The sequence below is a fragment of the Vespa velutina genome, chromosome 9 (genome assembly GCF_912470025.1).
Source record: "Vespa velutina chromosome 9, iVesVel2.1, whole genome shotgun sequence".
NCBI lineage: Eukaryota > Metazoa > Arthropoda > Insecta > Hymenoptera > Vespidae > Vespa > Vespa velutina.
The window spans coordinates 5,381,757-5,406,756 of NC_062196.1; the positions used below are offsets into that span (position 1 = coordinate 5,381,757).

At 36.0% G+C, this 25,000-nt stretch overlaps 3 protein-coding genes and 1 long non-coding RNA gene across 12 annotated transcripts in view; 2 read left to right on the top strand and 2 right to left on the bottom strand.

Annotated features, from left to right (window-relative positions):
- LOC124951923 (AF4/FMR2 family member lilli-like) overlaps positions 1-2,734 on the bottom strand; it is a 22,979-nt gene extending 20,245 nt beyond the window's left edge. For 6 of the 8 annotated variants that reach the window (XR_007101760.1, XR_007101759.1, XM_047501039.1 and 3 more), the window contains exons 1-5: positions 2,432-2,733; positions 1,214-1,695; positions 642-1,104; positions 257-414; positions 1-65 (exon numbers count right to left, since the gene is read on the bottom strand). The exon at positions 1-65 is cut by the window's left edge and continues 103 nt beyond it. Coding sequence is in view for 6 of the 8 variants with exons in the window: in XM_047501039.1 (XP_047356995.1) it covers positions 1-65; positions 257-414; positions 642-1,104; positions 1,214-1,667 (1,140 nt within the window). In the remaining 2 variants the exon portion in view is untranslated. Of the gene's footprint in view, positions 66-256; positions 415-641; positions 1,105-1,213; positions 1,696-2,431 lie in introns of all 8 variants that reach the window. The other 2 variants (XM_047501038.1, XM_047501034.1) reach the window with 1 other exon arrangement.
- Positions 2,735-3,211: 477 nt separating this feature from the next.
- LOC124951882 (mediator of RNA polymerase II transcription subunit 29) lies at positions 3,212-5,152 on the top strand. The gene is made up of 2 exons (XM_047500904.1): positions 3,212-3,519; positions 3,888-5,152. The coding sequence occupies exon 2, from the start codon at positions 3,894-3,896 to the stop codon at positions 4,473-4,475; it is 582 nt and encodes a 193-aa protein (XP_047356860.1). The 5' UTR covers positions 3,212-3,519; positions 3,888-3,893; the 3' UTR covers positions 4,476-5,152.
- Positions 5,153-5,947: 795 nt separating this feature from the next.
- Positions 5,948-25,000, top strand: part of LOC124951880 (serum response factor homolog) — a 32,423-nt gene continuing 13,370 nt past the window's right edge. For both annotated transcript variants that reach the window (XM_047500900.1, XM_047500901.1), the window contains exons 1-2: positions 5,948-6,698; positions 10,500-10,751. In XM_047500900.1, the coding sequence (XP_047356856.1) occupies positions 6,135-6,698; positions 10,500-10,751 (816 nt within the window). In that variant the 5' untranslated portion in view covers positions 5,948-6,134. The remainder of the gene's footprint in view (positions 6,699-10,499; positions 10,752-25,000) is intronic.
- On the bottom strand, positions 21,760-24,750 carry LOC124951883. Its single transcript, XR_007101741.1, has 3 exons — positions 24,658-24,750; positions 24,372-24,464; positions 21,760-24,304 (listed from the first exon to the last, which is right to left on the bottom strand). It is a non-coding gene; the product is annotated as an uncharacterized LOC124951883 (long non-coding RNA).

Genomic DNA, 25,000 nt, shown 5'->3' on the forward strand with positions numbered 1-25,000 from the left:
CGTTAATTGAAATTTATTTTTATCAATTTTATTCAGATTTAGGTTCGTTAATATACAATCGAAATCTGAAAAATAAGAAAGAAACATCTAAGAGAATAGAATAGATTCTATTCTTCTATTTTTTATAAGTATCGTCGAATCTATTAATTCTAACAAAATAATAGAAATGAATGAAACATCTAGCTTTATATATATATATATATATATATTTTTTTTTTTTTTAACATATATTAACGTAAGTATTAATCTAAATTACCTATAAAGTCGTAAAAATCTGGAGAATAAATTTCACCGTTATTTTTATCTTGCGATAACCATCGTATGCGAATACGCCTGCTCGATTTATAAATATTTTGCATCGCTTGACAAACGTAAAAACTTCCTTCTGCATTTCTCACAGCCAGGAATTCATTTCTAAAAAACAAAAGAAAAAAAAAAAAAAAAAAAAAAAAAAAAAAGAAAAAAAAAAAAAAAAAAAAAAAAAAAAAAAATGAAAGAGAAGAAAAAAAAACAAACATTTATCATTGTTTCGTTGATTAAAGATTTAATATTTCGATACGTATTAAAAAGATTTGTATAAATATTTGTGTATGAAGTTTGCATTATATTATCATCTTTACATATTAATTAAGATTACTTACTTGTAGAATACTATTAGCTTGTCATCCGCAGCTTTTGTCGCAGGAGACTTGTTTAAACTTTTGACAAGCAACGCGATTTCTGGCAAAGGACTCTGATAAGGTTGTGTTTGTACACGATTTCTCTTAGGTTTACTTGCCCCATCTGGAGTCGCAGATATTCCTTTCAAATCTTTCAATTCTCTAGATTTTCGTTTATTAGCTTTTGGTGAAGATGTAACTTTCGTTTCGGGTTTTGAAGAATTATTTGATGGTTGTACGGGTGGACTATCTCCACTCAATTTTGCACTCTGATTCGTTGGTTTGTTTTTTTGAACTTCGGGTTTTACTTGAGCATCTTCAGTTTTATGCGTCGTTAACTTTGTTTGTAGAGAAGCATTAACTGGCACACCTTCAGCTTCTTTAGAGCCATTATTTACAGTAGTTTTCTTTTCTTCAACTTTGTTTTGTCCTTGGGGACACATCGCTAAAAAAAAAAAAAATATTAAGATTCGATTAAAGATTATATTTAATCGAAAATAAATAAAATATATTTTATAATGAATAAACAAACATAATTAATATAAATTGTCAACCTGAAAATTCTAAGGCATGAGGGATCGTTTCTGGTTCTACTGGAGTTTCTCGTTGTTCATCTTGGGTCGGATTTTCAGGACTCAAGTTGTTATTTCTATTTGGTTCACTAGGTTTTACAGGAGCAGGTACACTTTGCTCTGTTTCCACCTTTATAGTTTCTACACCGTTTGGTATAAGCTTATCCGATTCTGACTCCTTTTCAGAATTGTTACTTATATAAGGTGGTGTTTGGTAAACTGATGGTCTGTGATCTTGTACCAAACTGAGAGGTTGACTGGGTGGTTGCAACGTAACATAGCTTAATCCTGTTCCTGTTAAAGGTTTCATAGATCCTGATTCAGTTCCAGGAACTACTTTTTGAGCCATAGCATTCATTGGAAGCATGGAGTGAGTAGTCGAAGTGGGAGATGTCCCTACTCCAGATATAGATGACTTTACAGCAGATGCACTCATTCTCCACTACTTGACCCTTCTACTAAAGCTTTATGAAAAATCAAAAATATGTTCATTATATTATGACAAGATATATCATTGTAAATATCAAAGTAACAAAGAAAGAAAATACATATTCATGCCAAAAATATCATTTGGATCTATTAATATCTTGCAAACTTTGAAGAAGGTCATATACTAATCGTTGATTACAACGACTTACTATTATGTTTAAATCATATGAAGATTATTCACAATATAAATGATAGATTGATTTTTAGAAGATTTCAATTATAAATATATGTTTTATGTTTTTAATCATATAATACACTATATGATAAAGAAAACAATGCACACTGGTAATATCAAAAAATAAGAATCAAAGTAGAAAACAAATAATAATAATAATAATAATAATAATAATAATAATAATAATAATAAAAATAATAATAATAATAATAATCATAATAATCATAATAAAAAAAAAAGAATTTTCATATGAAGATAAAGAGGAAAAAAAATCAAGGAATAAGTGAGATAGAGTGAAAGAAAGCGACTGATAGAGAGAGAGAGAGAGAGAGAGAGAGAGAGAACAAGAGAGAGAGAGAGAGAGAGAGAGAAAAGGCAAGAGAAGCAGGGTGGCGGGCGGAAAATGGAAAGGGGGGAGGGGGGTAATTAGAGGGGTAAACATAAACACGAACGATGTTTCCAAGTTCCAACGAGTGGACGAGAAAGTCGAGAAACTGTATGTACGTATCTTGTTTTGCACTCATACGCGTATTTACCTCGGTGCAATCAAGTCCTGAATATGGATAGATTCCCGTACTAAACTTGTCGGAAGGTTGACCGCTGCGCGCTTTAACACACGGTTAACTCATCTTCCCACACATTTCTCTCGCGCGTGAACGCTCTCCCGCGTATATCATCTCATTCACCGTATGCACGGCATCGCAAGGATCACAACGAAATGCACTTAAAACACTGGATGTTACAAACAAAACCGTGAAAGGGGTTCCGCGCTCCAGAAAGCCGTGGTTTTACCCGCACGAAAAAAACAGGAATGCCAGTCGTTAGATGGCGTCGGTTTCCTGACGCCATATGTAATGCGACGTTTGCACCGTACGCGTAATCTCATTGGTAGATAATGGATACCAGTTGAGAACGTATAAATTTCCTTTAACTTTGCCTTTAATCAACCGATCGTATCTCATTGTTTAAAATAATAAGAATTATTTTGAATAATTTCAAAATAATTCATATTATATTTGAAAATATTTCCTTTTAATGTAAATTAATGATAGAAATAATATAATTCGAATTAATATCATAAAAATGGAGAAGTCATTAATATTTATTAATAATGTTAATGTATAATCGATAAATATTAATCAAATATAAATTTAGATTTAACCTTTGCTCGAAGTTTTCCTTCGTATCAAATGTTTGTAATCGAATTATAGATAGATACTCGTTGATTGGCTCATATTGAAATGTGTTGTTATATGTTTATCGCGTGATTGGCTTTTCTCGACAATCGACTACAATCGATTTGCATTCTCGATATGATCTTCCATCGATTTAACGGTGTGTTGTATTTCGTGGATTTGCAAAGACATAATTACAAGTGAAAGAACGGTTATGTTATTTGAAGTATTAAATTTTTAACTTGTTCGTATGCAAAAAGTGAATAATTAATAAATTTCATAATTAAAGTTACATAATTAAGTATTACATCTTGAAATGTCAAAATTATATTGGTTTAATTATCTTGCTTTCAAGTAAAATAAAATCTGAAGTATTTTTACGATTCTATGTGTTAAATAAAAGAAAAAAAAAAAAAAGAAAAAAAAAACAACAACAAATCTTCTAAAAGGTAAATATCCTTATATGAATATCCTTGCAGGTAGTATTGATAATAAAACATCGTAATTATTTAAATAATTTGTTCTATTTAATGAGATCGTTTAAACTTGGTTATGTTTATATCAAGTATAGAGAATTTTTGTACTATTACATTTAACGTTTGTACGTTAAAATTGTACATTTATGTTGTACATATATTTCTTAAAGATTTAAACATTTATATTTGTCATTTATATTTATACAATGATGGGATTTAAAAATATGAATCGATATTAATTTGTTTATTGTCCTCTATATAAGATATATTTATTCATTAAGAAATGATATAATGTATAAAGTAAATTAAAAATGAATATTAACAAATTAACAAATCAACAGGTCAAAATGAATATACCACCAATTCAACAACCAGGAACAATGGCGGTAAATCAGTTGACACAACCTGTAAATCCTCAAATTCCTCAGAATCAACAACAAGCTCAACAGGCGCAACAACAGCAAGCGCAGCAACAGCAACAGCAACAACAGCAACAAGCTCAGGAAAAATTAGATAATATTTCTAAAGTAAAATCTTTAGTTGGACCATTGAGAGATTCTTTGGCGATAGCTCTTAAGACTGCAGCACAGACTTTGCATCAAAATAGTTTGGTAGACGTTGGATCTTTAAAAGGGATAGATCAACCTGATCATCGATTTAATAAAAATATGGAGGAATTTTATTCTATATGCGATCAAATTGAATTACATTTGAAAACATCTATAGAATGTTTATCACAAAATTCTAGTTCCGTTAGATATTTACCGATGTCCGTTATACCAACGCGGACCGATACAGTAGGAGCTCAAGAAGGACCAGCTTTAACATATCCACAATTTTTAATGACTGTACGCTCACAAGTGGCATACGCCAAAGAGATACATGACACTTTGGTTTCTGCGGCACATACGATCGCACCAGGGGAATGAACTCTTGATACGTATGAGGGATTTATTTCAAATACATTCTGTCGTTGAGTCATAAAGAAATATTAAAAATAGCAACAATGTCAGTATAAGTCAATACTTATTAAAATTTTTTAATCAATAATTTTATATTTTGTCCTAATAAAGGAAAAAATAAGTCATAATAAGTGGAACGATAAAATTATTCTATGATATGTTTTGTAAGAGTTGTTAACAGGAAATGTAAATACATGCATCATATGCATTGATGTAAATATGTATATGTATGTATGTATGTATGTATGTATGTATGTATGTATGTATGTATGTATGTATGTATGTATGCATGCATGTGTGTATGTATGTATGTATGTATGTATGTATGTATGTATGTATGTATGTCTGTATGTATATTAATAAGAACAAATTTTGTAATTATATTCTGTAGAGAGTATTTGAAAAAAGATATTAATAATGCTAAAGTACAGTATATGCTACAGTATATTTTATGAAATGTAAAAAAACAGTATTAGAATCTGGCATGAAAAGGAAATCTGATAGAAAAAAGAAAGTATATTTTAGTTTCTTGTAGAAAAACTATTTGAAAATATTAGGAATAATATAGTAATATAGAAGATTTAGATACTTTTTGTAAATATCTTGAATGTTGAACAATAATAATATATCGTATTTGCAGTATATTTAAAGTTTTCTATTTCTTTTTATTTAAGATAATCACCATACATTAAGACAATACAATATCGGGTATCAACCTAATAAAATTCCGTTCTGTATGAAAAACGTAAATATAATCGATTTAATTGTAATGGGGAAAAATTCGATATATATCTATTGTAAAAGAAAAGTTAAAGTTTTGCCTGTAAAGGAATCTTTAATAGCGTTTGAATCGGTCGAAGGTAAAATGTAAGAAGAAAATCGATGGAAGAGGAGATACGGGATCGACGGTAGAGAAAAGCACCGTTCTCGTAAAAGAGCGGCTGTTATCCGTCGCTCGTGGTATCAATCGTAGGCTAGCACGTATTCAAAGAGCACGAGAGGACAGAGGGGGGACGGAAAGGCGTGCAGGAAGCGCTACTGTCAGTTGGATTGGTGTTTTGCCGCGGCGCGCCGTGCAATCATTCGAAAAGGAAGGACCACCTCTGTTCACCATATTTGGCAAACTTGCCCTAATATGGTAACGTCTACTTCTAAATATGGCAGCCGGGGACGCCCTCTCGGCGTTCCGTGTAACGCTCCGCGGCACGGAATTGATATCGAATATCGCGATCGATAGACGTAGAATCTGCGAAATGTCGACGGATAACGTTAAACGAGATCGAAATAGATTTTTTGAAAGGAGAAATACCGTCGGTCCACGTTGGGAAGGATCGAATTTCGAAAGGGTGGACTACTTTTTAACGGCGCACGCTCTCCGTGGTGGGGGTAGATGGCGCGCACGGGCACGCGGAGGCAGCGCTTCGAGCACGTAGGTCAAGTTACGATAGGACCGCGCGCATACAGTTCGCGGGGAGCGCTCGTGTAGTGCGCGTTGTTGTCCCGTGTTCCTCTAGATGATCGATCACGTGGGAAGCAGAGCGGCGGTTGGTTTACGCGATACGGTGGCGGCGATCGAGCTCGATCGAGGGGTGCTATTAGATAATAATAAATGTGTCGGGCTCCGTGATGGACAACCCTAGCGGCGGAAGGGACGGTCGTTACGCGAGTCTCGGCTACGGCATGGGGATGATCGGTAGCGACGGTGCCACGGAAATGTACGGGCGGCCGTCCACCTCCCAACTCGGTGCTGCTGCTGCTGCCGCCGCCGCCGCAGCCGCTGCTGCTTCTCAGTTGGGCCAACGTGGTGGCGCCACCATGATGCCCGGGGGCGGCCCGACGCCCGGCGTCGCCACGGTCCAGAGTAGAGGCATCAAGAGGACGACGTCGGATGTTTGTTACACCGATGACACTAACGCCAGGCAGCAGGCCCTTTCCCAACAGCAGCAGCAGCAGCAACAACAACAACAACAACAACAACAACAGCAGCAGCAGCAACAGAGTATGACGATGTCAGATTGTGTCGCCGAGAATCTCGATGAGTCCTTCACGAATCTCGGACAGCCGAAGAAGTCGCCACCCTCTAATGGAAAGAAGACCAAGGGTAGAGTCAAGATTAAAATGGAGTACATCGATAACAAGTTAAGGAGGTACACCACATTTTCCAAGAGGAAGACCGGTATCATGAAGAAGGTTAGTTGAGTCCATCTCATGTTCCTATATATCGTCTGTTACATTCACTTTTCTCCTTGTATTTTCGTTTCGTCATATGTCAAAAAACTCGGTAACGAGATTCGCGAAACGAGACGTTCCTGTGACGAATTACGTGGGCAAATGATAGCCTTGATTTTCTAACATATTCATTCGTAGATTTAAAAATCTTACGTCGTCCGTCGCATTTCTTCTTTACTCGTTACGCGCATTGGGTTTATTTATATCCACCTCCGTTTCTCGCTCGTAAACGCCATCGAGTTCGAGTTACATCGTTCGTTTAAAAGCGTGTTCTGGTATCGATTAAAACTATATGTAAAAAATGATTATAAACAAATATTTCATTCGGCATGGTTTTTGTTCGATTCGATCAACTTTAAATACGTGCTTTCGTACGTTTCGAAAACTTTAGAAGTCGCGTCGCGCGCATGAAAATAACTTTCGCGCGGATTCATTTGAATTTAACCAGGGAACGCTGAATCGCGCGCTCTTCGAATTTTTACGAATGATTGATACGTCGGTTTATTATGTGATAAGACGATTTCCATCAAAAAGAAAATTAACCATACAATTAATAAACAAATAATTTGTCTTCGACAAGGGGAAAAAAAAAGGAAAAAAAAAAAAAAAAAAGGGAAAACTTTTCAACGTGTTTTATCGAGAGAACAAGGCGTGTAATTAATAAACGTGTAATTTGTTTTCTATAATATATAATCTTTGATAAATCCAATTTACAATACGAAGACATAGGGAGTGATTTAACTTCAATTTTGATTTTCATTTTCGATTAAAATATTCGAATGATATTCGTGTCCTCAATCATCGCCTTCATCTCCCCTCACTCTTCCTTTATCGAGTATATATTAAAGTTATTTACATATAACTGCGTGCTTAAATTTAAAGGTTAATCGTCAATTCTTTCTGTAATAATTTTACAATTTTTATACGATTGTTCGTTTCGACTTTTTTATGGTTGATACTTTAAATTTAATTAATATAATAATTTCATTGTTAAAATTCTCATTTTATCTCTTTGTTAGTATATTTTTGTGTTGTTTATATATGTATATATATATATATATATATATGTACATAAACATGCAACTACATGCGTGGATGGTAATCGTAGTAGAAATAATTAAGATAGTAACGTAATAACAATATTAATAACAATAACAATAACAATAACAATAAGTCCCAATAAGAAAAAATATTTACCGATTTATCGTAATCAATTAATTAATATTCGATTTTGGTATTTTTTAACAGTAACATTAAATCTTTTTATATTGTATTTCTCTCCCTCTCTCTCTCTCTCTCTCTCTCTCTCTTTCTCTCTCTCTCTCTCTCTCTCTCTCTCTCTCTCTCTCTCTCTCTCTCTCTCTCTCTATTTTAATAGCTAGTAAAGTCGTTAAACTTTTAAAAATAATGAATAAAGATTTTGAGATGTATAACTTTTTTGTATACTTTTTACTAAAAAAAATTGTATAAGAAAATGATTTGTTATCGGTGTCATTACTTCGATCGACTTTGGATTACATTTAAAAATTGTGATATTTATAATTGGATGTAAATTTTTTATCTCCCTCTTTTTTTTTTTTTTTTTTTATCAAAGCCTCCTTTTCCATCTCGTTCAGGTAATATATTTCATTTTTTTTATTTCAACATAAATATATAGATATATACATACATATATAAATATATAGATGTATATGTATGTATGTATGTATGTATATTATCCTATGTATTTGCGCGAAAGAGTAACTTTTAAAACTGATTATCAATACTTCGTACCATGAAATCATGTAAATCGCGAATTCACGTAACTGTCGAATAGTGTTGGTATGTCATTCTTCCGATTCATGAACAATATTGCGTTACAGTCTCACAAATAAGAAAAAAAAGAAAAAAAAAAAAACAGAAAAAAAAAAAAAGAAAAAAAGATAAACAAAGATAAAAGAAGGACAAAATTTAAAAGAAAAAAATGAATGAAGAACAGCTTGGATTGATAATTACGATTGATAATAACGATAAGTGCATACTAGTGTAAAGTTTTAAATGAACCAGACTCGGCCGATTAATGGATCGATTTTTGTCGGAAGGGAAAAGGGAAAGAAGATCGATCGACCGATCGAAATCGTTCTTTTTCGATTACATGGAAATACGTGAACGATGTAAGTAAATAGCTCGTCTAAGCGCGATTAAGGCTACGGTCTCGGTTTATTTATACTCGCTTTCCTTCACTTTCGTAGCTTACCGGCGTAGCTGTCGGAGTAGAAACGTAGTATAATAATAGCAACGCATCCTAATATCTCCTAAAATACATGTAGTCATCTCAAAAGTCATCCAAAGTATAAAGGCTCATATATTACGATCAAAGGCCGTGCCGTGCCGATCTTTTTTCTTTTTGTCTTTTCCTTTTAATTTTTTTTTAATTTTTTTTTTTTTTAATTTTTTTTCTCTTTTGGTTTTTTTTTTTTTTTTTTTTTTTTTTACCACTTAGCGAGGATTTCTTTATACTCTTTCTTTCACTTTTTTTCCCCCCTCGTACTTACTATTCGTGATGATTAATAATGACAACGTTCGGAGTAAAAATGTTTCTTTCTTACTTTCTTTTTTTTCTTTCTTTCTTTCTTTCTTTCTTTCTGATTCACATATGCATGGATATAGCATTTAACGATAATTCTATTTTGGCTTAGTCCTTTTTACGTTTGTCGTATTTAATTGTATATATAGATGATAACTACGTAGCAGTGTTATTTTTATTACAACGCTTTCATTCATTTCTTTTCCCTTGCAATACTCGTCTTATCTTAACTTTTCTTTTTTTAAGTTTATTTATTTATTTATTTATTTATTTATTTATTTTTTTAGTAGTTAGATGTATCCGAGTAAAAAAAAGAAAAAAAAAAGAGAAAAAAGAAAATGTGTGAAACTCTATCCGTGTTATCGCAAGAAAGTAATATTCTTTTATAAGTAGACGAATTATGCATAATGCAATTTTCGTTCGTAATTCTTACCCATTAAACCCTTCCTCGAAATTATCCTATATAAAGTATATTTGATATTATAATAACGCGACGATATTACTTTACAATATTATAAAGTAAGAGAAAAATATAGGAAAATATTGCTGCAGGTTATTTCTTATCGCGAGTATTCGAACCGGTGTTAATTTCTTTTTCTGCAGATCGGGACAAGGAGAAACGTTTGAATTGTACTCGTAAAGAAAGACTTGTGCGGAGCACTTCGAACGTTCGCGCGCCGCGTTTAACCGACGGGTCACGTGACCGAACGGAACAGCTGCGAACAGGAGTACGCATATTTATACCCTACTCTCTCGCGATCGTTATCTCTCTATAATGCGCGTAAAGGGATAGGACCGGGTATCCGATATATATCTACGGACGATGTCTAATTAGAAAGTCTAACGAGGAGCGTGCACCTAATAAGAATGTTTTCATTAACGGGTCGTTTAAAGTCATAACGAACGTAATTGTCCGAGTTAATCAAGTAATCTCGAGGGAGTGAATTTTCGATGATTTTCTTTTCTCTCTTTTTTTTTTCGTTCTTTTTTTTTTCTTCCTCGTCGGGTGCAAGAGTAAAATGAAGGGGGAGTGAAAGGAGGAAGGAAAGAGAGAGAGAGAGAAAGACAAAAAAGAATCTAGATAGGTAGACGAAGTAATTTCGGATGTGATCCATCGAGATCGAAGCTCATTAACGAGAAGGATATTAGCGAGATCGAATAATAGATATATAATAGATATTTTTCTTCGTTTACAGGCGTACGAGCTTTCGACATTGACCGGTACGCAAGTGATGCTATTGGTGGCGAGTGAGACCGGGCACGTTTATACGTTTGCGACGCGCAAACTGCAGCCGATGATAACGAGCGAGGCCGGGAAAGCGTTGATCCAGACGTGCCTGAATAGTCCCGATCCACCGCCTTCTGGTTCCTCGGGAGATCAACGGATGTCGGCGACCGGATTCGAGGAGACCGAGTTAACCTACAACATCGGCGACGAGGAGCAGAAAGTAAGGCAACTGGTCTATGGCTCGCCTCACGGTGGCTCCCTACACGGTGGTTATCCCGGAGCGGGCGGCGGACCCACCGGTGGTCATCCGGGTCCGCCGCCACCGCCACCGCCGCCGGCTTCGCAGCACGCGCCGCCCTCGCACGCGCAGCACGCTCATCTGATCGCGCATGCGCATGCGGCATCGCCGAGCTCGCACCTCGTACCCTGTTCCAGTCCTGGACCGATGCTCGCCGGTGGACCGTATCAACAATCCTGTCCCTCGCCTCTGCCACCTCATCATGCGGCCTATCATCCTCATATGTCTCATTCGCATCCTCAACGGTAGTACCACCTCACCTCCCCTATCCTATCCCATCCTCCTCCTCTTCCTTATCCCCATCCCCATCCCCATCCTCATGCCCATCCTCATCATCGTCATCCTTCCTATTTACCTTCTTATTCCTCACCCTTCTTTGATCCCGACTCTTCTCCTACACCCCCTTCACCTCATCCTCCTCACCACCCAGATTTTACTTTCTACTTCCCCGATTACTTTTGACAATACTGACTCTCCAGGTGCCTCTTTCTCTCTCTCTCTCTTTCTATCTATCTCTCTATCTCTATCTCTCCCCCTCTCTCTCTCTTAAACAAATGTGTATTATTCGTTCGATTCCGTCCATGATAGATAGAGATAGCTTTCATACGTCGAACGGCTCGCGGATGCTTTTTCTCCCTTTATTATCGGCACGGATTATCGCCCATTGGGCATTCGATTTTATCACGGTTACAGTCTACGGTTTCACGTATCGAGAGATCTTCAATTCTCTACTTGAATCACTCTTGGACTGTCAATTACTTACATTTCTTATTTTTCTTTTATTTCTAATGCCGTTAAATTCGTTCTCCGTTAGTCCTTTCAAGGAGTCGAACGATGATCTCTCATAAATTATAATCAATATATGCTGCTTTAAATATCGTTGAGAATAGATTCGATTCGATTCGAAAAGACTACGCAAACCTTTGGAGGACGACTTTTAACGGTATATATCCGCGATCCGACGACTACGCGTCCTCGACGTCGGAAGAGGTTGAAGAGACGCGTAAGAAAGGCTACAGGGCTCCTTTTTCTGCGCACAAATCTAGTCCAGCCGACGCGTATTACGGAAGGAGAGTTATTTGCAGGAGATGCGTCGCGTCGTACCGCGCGTACCACCGCTCGGCTAACCGGTAAAAAGGGAAGATCGGTTCAGTCTATAATGGCAAACCATCGCGACATCGATCGTCCGTCGATTGCTTACAATGGGAACGCCGTATAAAAGAGGAAACGCGAGCGGCCTTCTTCTTTTATTTTATGCCCATTTTATCACTTTCGAGGAAAGAATTGAAAAGGGAAAAAAGAAAAACAAAAAAGAAAAAAAAATAAGTGCGGACTGTCGTATTATACATAACAAATTTTAATCCATCTCACATTATAGTAGAATACACAAAGCGAGAATAATTATTGAATTATGTTTCTTAATTATTTCCACTTTACGCATATACATATTTAATTATTGGAATATAAATATATTATCTATTTACTCACGCGCATATAAACACACACACACACACACACATACACACACACATATATATATATATATATATATATATATATATTTATATAACGCGTTAGAACGATAACATTTTATTATTAGTTATTTACAACATTTAAGTACAATTTTGAAATGTAAAATATTTTCTCCGCGCGTTCGTGGCCACGCGCGTCGCCTATCCTACTTTTTATTCGGTTTTTTTTCTGTTGTCTTTCTTTCTTTCTTTTTTTTTTTTCTTTTTTTTTTACCGAAGATTAATTTCCGGTATATCGTTATTGATAAACGCAAACCTTCTTCTCTGGGTTACGTCTAATTGCACTTTCTGAGTAAGCTCGTATCTACGATTACGCTGCTCGCAACGATATACATATGTAACCATAGTTATAAATTGAAAGAAATAAGACGTTGAGATTTTTTTTCTTTCTTTCTTTTTCTTTTTAAATATTATATAAACGAATTATAAATATAGAGCCATTTTTTTTTTTTTTTTTTGAACATACGTATGCACGTATAACGTTACATTTAATACATTATTACGAAATGCGTAGGAGGAATTTTTGTAACGGTGCTATGTTATTAAAATCGTTTACGGTCGATCAATGAGTTAAATCGTGAAACCACGAAAGAAATGCTAATTAACCATCGTTAATTGTACAACTTAATCATCGTTCGTTCGTAACGGCACCGACGGAGGTGGCAGCGACGACGACAACGACGACGACGACGATGGTAGCGGCGGCGCGTACGTGCGCGCGCTTAATCGGACCCTTCGCTCGTTTCCCAACATCCGAGAAAATAAACCATTCGAAAGTGGGCACACGATCGATCGACGATCGACTCGATGAAAATAGCCATTATCATATTTATAAGATAATACATTTTTGACTCTTCGAATTTACGCCGCGACGCGATGAAATTTTTTGCTTTCGATAATAATAATCAACAGTAATGATGCGCGATGGAAAATAAGAGAATGGGGTGTGGTAGGGTGGGGTGGGAGGGGGTGATGGTAATGAAAAAAGAAAAAACATGAGGATAAGAAGGATAAGAAGCACGATGGGAGAGAAGAAAAGAAAAGAAAGAAAGAAAGAAAGAAAGAAAAAAAATAAAAGGAAAGTAAAAAAATGAAAGGAGTAGAGACAATATCGACGTTGTATAAATTGTAAATTGTAGGATTTAGAATAATGGCAAACTCTTCGTTGTGATGAACTACCCCGTGAAATTGCTGGGTATCTTCTTTGCAAATAGGATCCTTATGCTCTTCTTTGATTTTCTTTTCTTTTTCTTTTTTCTTTTTCTGGTTTTTTTTTTTTTTTTTGATCTTTTTTATTTTGCTATTTTTTTTTTCTTTTCGTTTCTTTTTTTCTTCTTTATGTCCTTTTCTTTTTTGTACTACTTAATTTAAAAAAAAAAAATAAATAAAAGATATTTATTTGAAGCGACGCACTGTACATATTTTATATAATACAAACATAAATATTATCGTATATGTATAGGCATAGTCACGATTCTGTCCGAAGAACAATCACGATCCTCTTAAGATCTTAATGCTTTAAGATCAGCCGTGCTGGAACGTTGTTCGTTATCATTTTGCGACGCAAGAGAATTAAAACAAAGTAAGATTAAAAATTAAAAACAAAAAAAAAAAAAGATAAAAAAATAAAAAAAAAAATAATAAAAAAAAAGAAAACAAACAAACAAACAAACAAAAAAAGAATAAAACAAAAATGGAAGAAAGAGGATCGTAAATTTGAAAATATACAATCCTGTAAAACCGCTAAAGAGGAAAACGAATTATTTCAAAATCGCTAGTCGTATTCTTCGCGCGTTTAACTCGGCAGGATATGATATGTTATCGCGAAAGTAAAAGATTTGTTCTCTCTCTTTCTCTCTCTCTATCTCTATATCTATCTATCTATCTATCTATCTATCTTTCTTTCTGTCTAATACTCTCGAAAAGAGAACGTTTCAACTTCCAACTCTATCCTTTCCTTTCGACAAACGAGCGAACATTTTATTTTTTTTTTCTTTTTTTTTTTCGAAAAGGCTTTTGCTTTCTCCGCCGACGTGTAAAAGGGCGAAGGGAGAAATGATTGTACGTAGGCGCGAGTTCGAGCAAAGGGAAAGAGAAGAAACTTTTCTCTTTCTCCCTCTCCGTCTTTCTCTTTCTATCTCTCTCCCACATCTTTTTTTCTTTTTATCTCTTTCTCTCTCCCTCCCTTGGCGGTGCACGCTTGGCATTGCTGTGCATTTCGAATAATTGTACATTGTTGTTCTTGTTATTGTGCATCGTACGTTGTTGTGTAAAGTGTTGCGTACCGAAATGGCATGTCCAGTAGTATTTGTTTCTTTTATTATTATTATTATTATTATTATTATTATTATTATTATTATTATTATTATTAATATTATTATTATTATTTTTATTATTATTATTATTATTATTATTATTATTATTATTATTATTATTATTATTTTCATTATCTTTCCTTCTTTATTTTCTCACGTTCTGGTAGACTAAGTAGCTGGTACTTAATGATCTTCGTTTTCTCCGTCCAATGTCCACACACCTCACCCCACCTACCTATTACCACCAACTCCCCCTCCCCCCGTGTTCCCTGCCAATCATATTGAAACTCAATTTTTTTTTTTTTTGGTTTTTTTTTATTATTATTATTAATTTAATTTAATCATCGTCGAAGGCGCGAGCCCATCGAAATTCCTCGAGTAGCGAACGACTTATTTGCCGTTTTGAGATTGTGCATGCGTATGTGTGTGCGTCCGTGTTGTATGCATTGTTTGTTTGTTGATTTATGTATCATTTTATTTTTGAAATTATTTGTGGATCTTTCGGTACTACTGTATAACGTAAATGTTATCATTATTCTTAGATTTTACAATGTCTATCATTGCAGAGCGAGATCAAGTTGCAAGGATTATTTTATTATAAAATTGTTTAAAAAGAACAATCGAAAAGGTAATGAAGGATCCACGTGAAGTAATTTTAAGGAAACGAAAAAAAAAAAATAAGGAAAGAAAAAGATAATACGAACGTAATGCTAACGTAATGCGAAAGAAATACGTAGATCCAAGAAGTGCAAAAGGAAACGACGCGCAGAGTACAAAACGAGATGACGTTTAATAATTATAGAATAATTAAATTAACGAAAACGTCCGGCTGGAATGCCTATTAAAGAGAAAAAAAAAAAAAAGAAAAGAAAAAAAAGAAAATATGTATATCGCGTTGTGTAAATAGTATATTGCTGTAAAATACTGTGATAATATTTATATTACATATATATATATATATATATATATATATATATATATATATATATATACGTATATATACACACACCATATATATATATTACATATATACATATAATTTCTTTAACAATAGCACAACCGGCTTCTCTGATGCTCTCATTCTTTCTCTCTCTCTCTCTCTCTCTCTCTCTCTCTCTCTCTCTCTCTCTCTCTCTCTCTCTCTTTCTCTCTTCTCGTCCAATGTTCTCCCTGTGGTGTCGTCGCCGTATGGACTCTTTGGAGAACAGGTAGGTGGAGGACTACCTGCCGTTACGACGGCGATAATGGATCGAATCGAGTCGCAAACTGGTTCGATCTTATCGGGCGTGATGATCTGTAACAGTTTTTGGGACGACGACGATACGACGAGCACGACAACGACGACGACAACGACAATAACGACAGAACGACAACTGGATCGATGTTCCAACCCATTTGTTTTCATACTGAACGTGCGAGCGCTATCACCTGTTGTACAAAATTTATGTAACCATTTTAGCTCCCAGAGATATACGTATATACATATATACGTATATATATATATATATATATATATATATATATATATATATACGTATATGTGGATAACTGTGCTCTCGTTTATTCCTATTTGAAAATATGTATGATAATTTGATTACCATAAAGATTCGAGTTATCACAACCAATATTGTCTATCAGCCAAATATATGCAATATAATGAGCAAAATCTTTGATAGAAGACAGGTCGGTTATATACTTCGCCGATTTTCTGATAGATTCCTTGTCCAATGACACGATAGTTAAGCTAAGATAGTTCTCTCGGTGTCAATCGATGATTATCATTTCCTCTTACAAAGTTTTTTCTATGTAACAGAATGAATCATATAGCAGGATCAATTAAACATTAATCACTTGATATATATATATATATATATATCGTCATTTTTTGCCGAAATAAATTTTTCTTTTTTATTTCTTTTGCAATGCATAATTAAAAGATGATTTGAATTTATAATTTTTATTTGATTATCAACTTCGTTAAATATATAAAAGGAAAAAAAAATGAAAAATAATGTCAACTTGGATTAAAAATCGTTCGTAAAAACTGGAATGTGAAATTGATCCAATTATACGATTTATTCTATGCAAGGTTATTTAATGTTTGAAAAAGAACAAGATAAGAGAGAGAGAGAGAGAGAGAGAGAGAGAAAGAGAGGAGAGAGGAAAGAGAGAGAGAGAGAGAACAGAAGAGAGAGGTATCAAGGAAAAAAAAAAAAACTTGAAAACTGTTGAAAATGCTTACGAACGCTGTGGATCGATTCGTCGTACCACTTATTGTCTCACTGGCATATAGCACGACCTTAACGAGACTGACTATCAAGAATCATGGAACTATTCTGCACGTTCTTAAACGTTCTTAAAAGGACATAATGGTAGTGTTTTTTCTCTGGTACTTGTTTCTTTTTTTGCTTTTTTCTTTCTTTTTCTCTCTCTCTCTTTTTTTTTTTCGTCGATCGTACGCTAGATTTGCCCACCTGCCGTCGTTGACGAACAACGGCTGATGACGGATCGAGTCAAGGTGCAAACTGGTTCGTGGTTCGCGCGCACTATCACGAGTTAACGAGAGAGAGAGAGAGAGAGAGAGAGAGAGAGAGAGAGAGAGAGAGAGAGAGAGAGAGAGAGAGAGAGAGAGAGAGAGAGAGAAAGGGAGAGAGATCAGCGAACGCTTTTCGTGCCATTAGTTCTATCCTTCCATGGTCTAACGACGCGTCTTTTTAATTAAGGCTTTTGCGAAATGCCGACGAATTCTTTCTTAAAAAAATTATCCGCACTCTCTCTCTCTCTCTCCCTCTCTCTCTCTTTCTCTCTCTATCTATCTATCTATCTATCTATCTATCTCTTCGTTAAATAAAATTCAAACCTCTCGTAGAGAGATCATTGCAAGAATAGATTCGAGGGAAAGAGAACGGCTGATAGATGTTTAAGATTTTTCTTCGTCTTTAGAATCAACTTCATTGTATTTTATTTACGGCGGAGGAGTTCGATGAGAGAAAGGGAAAGAGAAAAAAAATAGAGAAAGAGAGAGACTCGTGCGAGACAAACGCCATTAGTTTAAACGAAGTGGCGAGGAGAGGTAGACGTCGTAAGACCTCTTGTCTTACCCCGAAGTAGACACCTTGACATAGCAAAGTGGCATTGTCGGCGGTACGATCGTTCCTGCTACCATATCGCGACCACCCTCGTTTGCTTACAACCAAGGTCGTCGGACTCGTTCTCTCTCTCTCTCTCTCTCTCTCTCTCTTTCTCTATCTATCTCTCTCTGTCTGTCTATCTCTTTCGTTCTCTCGTTCTCGTTTTTTTTTCCTTTCTCTTTCTTTCTCTGCGCTACAACAAAAGAAAAAGAAAAGAAAAGAGAAAAAAAAAGAAAAAGAAAGAAAGAAAATCGTCAGGCGGAGATGGTGCATAAGGTAGGTGGTGTAACATCTCTCTGTGATTCAAACAAAAAAAAAAAAAAAAAAAAACTTAACCATCCTTTGACTGGGATTTAATCATTTTGATTTATTTTCTATCGACGAAACGTCGACGGTGAAATAACGAACGTTTCGATTTAAATCGATTTGAAGAGTATCGATTGATTCGAAAAACGTTTGATAATTCGTTCGTTTTCATGCATACGAGTCTTTATCAATTTTATATAACTTTTGAAGAAACGAAGAAAAAGGATTGATAATTTGTTTAATTTTTGTTTTTTTTTCTCTCTTTCTTTTTTTCCCCTTTTTCTTTTTTGTTTCTTTTTTCAAGAGACGTAGAAAAAGTCCGAGACTCCTTAAAAGGATACGCATTATAATTTACGTAGATAGATATTTTAACGCTTATGTCGATGATACGAAGCGTATCTTATTTTTTTTACGCTCGAAAAGAAAGGTACAATATTTTATTATGGCTCTCACGTATCCGGGAATACTGTTAACATTTAAATTATATTCCAAGCACAAGTACTATCATTAAGAGAGGAAGAGAGAGAGAGAGAGAAAAAAAACTGTGCCAATTACGTGGACTTCGTACCCTACATAATTAATAAGATAATAATGAAGATGCATACCTATCATCCATTTTCGCCCTTCGCCGGACGTGAAAGAATGTTTTTTTTTTTCTTTTTTCCTTTTTCCTTTTTCTTTTTTTCCAATAATACGCGTCTCGTAGTCGAGAAAAAAAAAATATGATTGGTTACACGTTCAATACTTCCCTCGACGATAACTAAACGAATTCGATTTGCTCTTATTCGGACTACGCAAGCAAGGATAACGACGAATTGTAAATAAATAATGAAAGATAAAAAAAAAATGATAAAACCAATAAGGGAAAAGGATTAACGAAAATCCCTGAACATTTAAGTACTACAACTAACACCTTCGACGAATAAACAAGTGAAATATGTTGGAAATATGTTATTCGATACGAAAGAAACATCTTTTATCATAAAACTAACACCTAATGATTTAACATATGTATGTGTTAATTTATTGAAGAAAATGGAAAAAGTGATCCCGATCGATGAACGATCGAGATGCGAAATAAAAGATAAATGGAATGCAATTCGATAATTCCGTATCCACCTATTTCATTATCGCCTCCTATGTGTTTAAACAGAAGAAAGAAAAAGAAGATAAAAAAAAAAAAAAAGAAAGAAAGAAGGAAAGAGAGTTAACGAGAAGATGAACGCTAGATGGACGTTTCGGCGTCAAAGAAAGTTATCCTCATCTATCCGATCGATGGTAAACAATCGATTAAAATCAATAGAAGTTACGAATGAATCGAATATCGTCTATTTCTTGATTCAAATATTTAATTGATAAAATTAATTACGAAGCATTCCCTCATATTTTACGCAATATCTACGAAAGCATCTATATCGCAAAAAGGCACGATTCTTTTTTTCCCACCCTCCTCCGTTCCTCCTCCTCCAGCTCCTCCTCCCTCTTCGTTATTTTGTTTCTTTTTTGTTTTCGTCACCTATTGTCGAGAATGGAAGTTAAGAAGAGAGTAAAAAAAGGAAGAGAGAGAGCACACGTAAATAAGTGTACATGTATCTACGCACATATGTATGTATGTATATACACACGTATATACATGACACACCTTACCTATAATATCTTTCCAGGGTAGTTTTTTGCCGATTCCTCGGCGAGATGGCGCTACATTCGCCGGGTAGGTTTCACCCCTACTAAAACGTAATCGCATTTCATTCCCTCTCGCGCTTCGCGCGATCGTACGCGCCGTTTATTCGGTGGCGCGTCGCAAAGCACCTTAAGGAAAGAGATAGGCATAGAAAGAAAGAGAGATAGAGAAAGAGAGAGAGAGAGAGAGAGAGAGAAAGAGAAAGATGGATTTACGATTTAACGCCGACCGTTTGAACGATCGTCGATTGCCGTGGTGGTTCTCCCAGGTGCTCGGTCGCAAAAGAGAATAAGCGAGAAAGAGAGAGAGAGAATAAGCGAGTAAGAGAAGGAGAGGGTTGAGTGTGTATGGGGGGGAGAGTAAAAGTAAGGAGAAGGGAGAAATGGGAGAGGGGGGAAGGGAAGATAGAAGGAACGGAGGCGCGTACGCACGTATGGAAGGTGGAAGCCGAATGCCATATACGGTCACCTTTGTCAAAGCCCGGTTGTCGCCATATACAGGCAATGTTCGCGATGGCAGACACTTATATAGAATCCGACTTAAGAGTCAGGAATGCCGCTTTTTGTCGCGCCTTCTATACACGCCCGACGGTAATGGGGGGTAGAAAAGGTGACTCGGAAGCGATCGACGAAGAAGACGACGAAGAAGAAGAAGAAGAAGAAGAGGACTACGACGACGACGACGACGACGACGACGACGACGACGACGAAGACGACGACGTACGTACGTTCGAAGCAGAAGCTACCGTTGGATGCTGCCGCTGGACCAGAAGCCGGCCGGCTACCGGCTACGCGCCCGCGCAATTTTCGTCCACTCTCATTGGTCCACCAGTCGATCCGGTTTATCCATAGAACCCCGTACCGGTGGTCCACTCTCTTTCTCTTTTTCTTTTTCTTTTTCTCTTATACAACTTGCCGTTGCTGTTACACACACATACACACACACACGCACATTCTCTTTCTCTCTCTCTCTCTCTCTGTCTCTCTCTCTCTCTCTTTCTCTATCTCTTTTTCTCTTTATCTCTCTTTCTATGTCGATCCCAATGCCGATACTAATGAATGCGTTCGGGGGTTTAACGAACGGCTATCGGCCACGAGGTCTCTTCGTATGATGTTCCAGTTTGTAATTCATTCGTGATATTTTTGTAAAAAGAATATCATCGGTCTCATTTTGAACCTCCTGAAAGGATTTTTAATAATTGAGAGATTTGATCGGATATCGTATGTATATATCGGGGAGATATCATTTTTTTGTTTTGTTTTGTTTTCGGATAAATTGAAACGATATTTTGTCTTCATAGTTTACTACGTAAAATCTTGCAAATTCATCCCCGATCTCGTTTGTGTATCGTACGTACGTATCAAGGATACGATCGTATTTTAGGTATCTGTTGTTTCGATTAAATACATGTGAAACGTGTTCCGTTCGGATACAAAAGTGGCTATTAGTCCTTTTGTTTTAGGTCTTAAGAAACGCGATAAATTTCTCATATAAACCTTACCTCGTATATAAATCTAATACATATACGTATACCATAATGCATATCGTAATATGTACTTATGTCAGATTCTATAATGAATAAGGTGGAATAACGATCGACACGAAGAATCGATGAATATATGCGAATGGATAGATGTGGGTGTTAATGGTAAGGTACATACGTTCTCCTAGTCACGTCTCGATAAAAGTGACCGAGGATAAAGATGAAAATCGTCTAATAACGACTTAACGCGAATCTTCAACTTCCGATCTTTCTATTTTTTACTTTTTAATTTCTACATACTATTCTTTTATGCTTTTCGTTTTACATGAAATTCGATTTATAAAATCTTATCTCTTGAAAATCTATCCTGACATGTTATCCCCACGATAGGATTATTAATCGGTCTTAAAAAAAAAAAAAAAAAAAAAAAAAAAAAAAAAAAAATATAAAATAAAATAAAATAAAATAAAAAAAAACGATTGTCACGCCGGTAAAATTCGCATTTCCTAAAATGTCTTTCTAAAGGAGTTGCGTGCGTGCGTGCGTGCTAGAAAAAGAATGAAAGAAATGATTTTATCCGGCAAAAAAGCAAAGTGCAAAGGGCGAAAAAAGAGAACGAGAGGAAAAGAGAAAAAACAGAAATAAAGAGAGGGAGAGAGAGAGAGAGAGAATACGGTATAATAGACGAAGAAGAATGATATACGATGATGTTGAAGCGGAACGACGCTTGCCTATTACGAACAAACTCGCAAGGAATATAATCGCAGCTCGTGTTTTGTGGTTGCGGCGTAGGCACACGCTCATATCGTTGTCTCTCTCTCTCTCTCTCTCTCTCTCTCTCTCTCTCTCTCTCTCTTTCTCTCTGTCTCTCTGTCTGTCTGTCTGTCTGTCTATCTGTCTGTATATGTACGTATATCTTAAGTGAGAAATCCACTTGCGTAACTTTTTCGGTAACCCTGACGGTTTCTCTCATCTATTCCATATTAAATGATAAAAATAATAATTTTTGTCAATTAACATTTATAAACAAAATTTTCGAGCTCTGTCATGGTACGACGAACAAAATACGTAATAATAACTTCGTATTCGTGAAAAAAAAAAAAAAAAAAAAGAATTAAACATACGATACGATCGTGATTATGGACCATTTTATTACGATAATTATGAAGTTTGGAAGGACTTAAATAGAAAAAAAAAAGAAAGAAAAATAAAAAATAAAAAAAAATCGCTGTTCGCCGATTTTTTTCTTTTTCTTTTTTTCTTTTTTTTTTCTTTTTTTTTTTTTTTTCTTTCGAGAATACGGCGCAACTTTTTAATTCAACTGACAACGAACAACCGTTTCTAAACATCAATCTAGCATCATTTTCTAGTGGAAACAATTCCCGAAGGATTAGACTAGGTATCGTCGGTTCACTTAAAATGTAAGTCGTAAATGATCATCGCTAGCAACGGTTGTACCACGTTCTTGAACTTATCCGAGAGATGTTCGTAGATGGGATTTATACAGAAGAAAAAAGAAAAAAGAAATAGGGAAAGGAAAGGAAAGAAAGAAAGCAATTAGAATTTTTTTTTTTCTTCTTTTCTCTTTTTTTTTTTCCCCTTTCTTTCTTTCTTTCTTTTTATTCTTTTCCTTTCCGACTTGTATGCGACAGGATAAAAATCCAGTACGGAAATGTTGGGTACATGGAGTAACGTCAGCCGACGAATTCGTAACGCGTTAAGGAAGTGGTTCGATATTGGCGGTCGCACTGGTTCACTAAATTCCGCGGAACGGGACTCGGCGAACGTCCAAGAGACCCTCCAGAATAATAACTCGAACGAAGGCAGAAAGCGCGTAATGGAATCCGGTCGAGTTAGTCGTTCGTTGTCACTTTAAATCTCTTTTACCTTTTAATTCGATATATACATACATACATACATACATACATACACACACATATATATATATATATACATACATTATTTTTCTTAAGTTTATATATCTACAAATCGAACGATGATTGATAATTATCGAATAATTAATACAATATAATTTAACGATTTCAAATGTTTCAAGGTGAATGTCGTATATCTATGAAAGAAAATCATAAGGTGGAGTGTATTCCTCGAAATCCTTCCCTCTCTTACTCTCACTCTCCTCGAGATCACCCACGATCCTTTCCGCTCATTACGAGCAGCGCGTAGCATCGAGCGGATCGACCGCGAGTTATCAAGCCTCGAACCACAACAAGTCGACTTCTTTTTTTGCTCTTTCTCTTTCTCTCTCTCTCTCTCTCTCTCTCTCTCTCTCTCTCTCTCTGTCTCTCTCTGTCTTTCCTGCAGCTCGTCAAAGTCGAGAAAGACGAAGACGAAGAAGACTAAGAAGAAGAAGAAGAAGAAGAAGAAGAATAAGTAAAAAAGAAAAAAAGGAAAAAAAAAAGAAAGAAAAAAAAATAAAAGGAAGAAGAAGTAGAGACTCCCAAGACGGAGTATAACCTCGAGAGAGGGATTCGGTTTGAGGCATACTCATCGTGAATTCTCGCGCGAGGGGTACGCAAAGGGGGAGGAGGGCAGGAACGGTCGAGTCTATTTTTTCTCTATATAGTTATAGGTAGTAGGTACTACGTGCATACGCACATATCTAACTATGTATACGTGTACGCGTGTAAGAAAGACCGCGTTGAAACGCATAGGTCGCCGTTTCTCCCTCCTTGCCCCCTCCTCTCTTACCCCTTATCCCCTATTTCCCCTTTATCCCACTCCCGCCCCGTGTGTGTGTATCGTCGTAGCGCAGGCAAAAAGTATCTTCTAGCGGGGGAGAGAAAGTAGCGATGGAAACGTAGTACCGCGTAAATTTGTGAGAATCTCTTCTGGAAGCGCATTGCCGAGTTCAGACTGCGCGGATGGCCATATAAGGAGCGCGAACAAGCTCGCGCATCTCTCCCCGCTAGGTAGAGCTTGGTTGGTTGCTTGCTGCTTGCTTGGTTTGTTCCTTGCTTCGTTGGTTGGTTCGTTCGCTGCTTCTTCCTCCGCTTGCTTCCTTCGTACCTAACGTAACGTACTACATACATACATACATACATACATACATACATACGTGTACATGCATACATACGTGCACATTACGTACTCTACGTATTCGCTTCGTTCATTCTTCCTCCTCTTCCTTTTCGTCTTCCTGTTTTCTTCCCTTATCTTTTCTTATATTCTTTTCGACGATTAAATGGAGAAAAAAGAGAAAAATTAGGATTAACGCGATTGTAAGAGAAATAACTAATGGACTGTTATAATTTAGCTCGACATTCATTGGAACAACTAGAGGTCGAAGGTCGATCGATAGATCGATGATTTATTAAATCTAAGACGAAAACGTGGATATTGTTGATCTATCGTATACTTACGATTCCGTGATGAGAGTGACGTAAATAAATCTTACGATTTCCCTGGAGGACGGGACCGATATGTATGCTACGAGGGAAGAAGCTAAAACGTCTGTGGACGTCGAAGGTTCCGATGAGTGAAAGTATTTTGTTCGACGCTCGGATTGTAAGAGAGAGAGAGAGAGAGAGAGAGAGAGAGAGAGAGAGAGAGAGAGAGAGAGAGAGAAAGAGAGAGAGAGAAGGAATTCGTTTGGACGAGTCGCGTGTGGGTGGTTCTAGGTGTACACGTATGCGATATACTGGATGCAGAAATTTGTAGGTGTACTGTCGGACGTAGGTCAATGGATGTATAAAACGCTTTGCG

Coding starts and splice junctions, on each gene's coding strand:
- LOC124951882 (XM_047500904.1), top strand. CDS start 3,894: ATGAATATACCACCAATTCAACAACCAGGAACAATGGCGGTAAATCAG.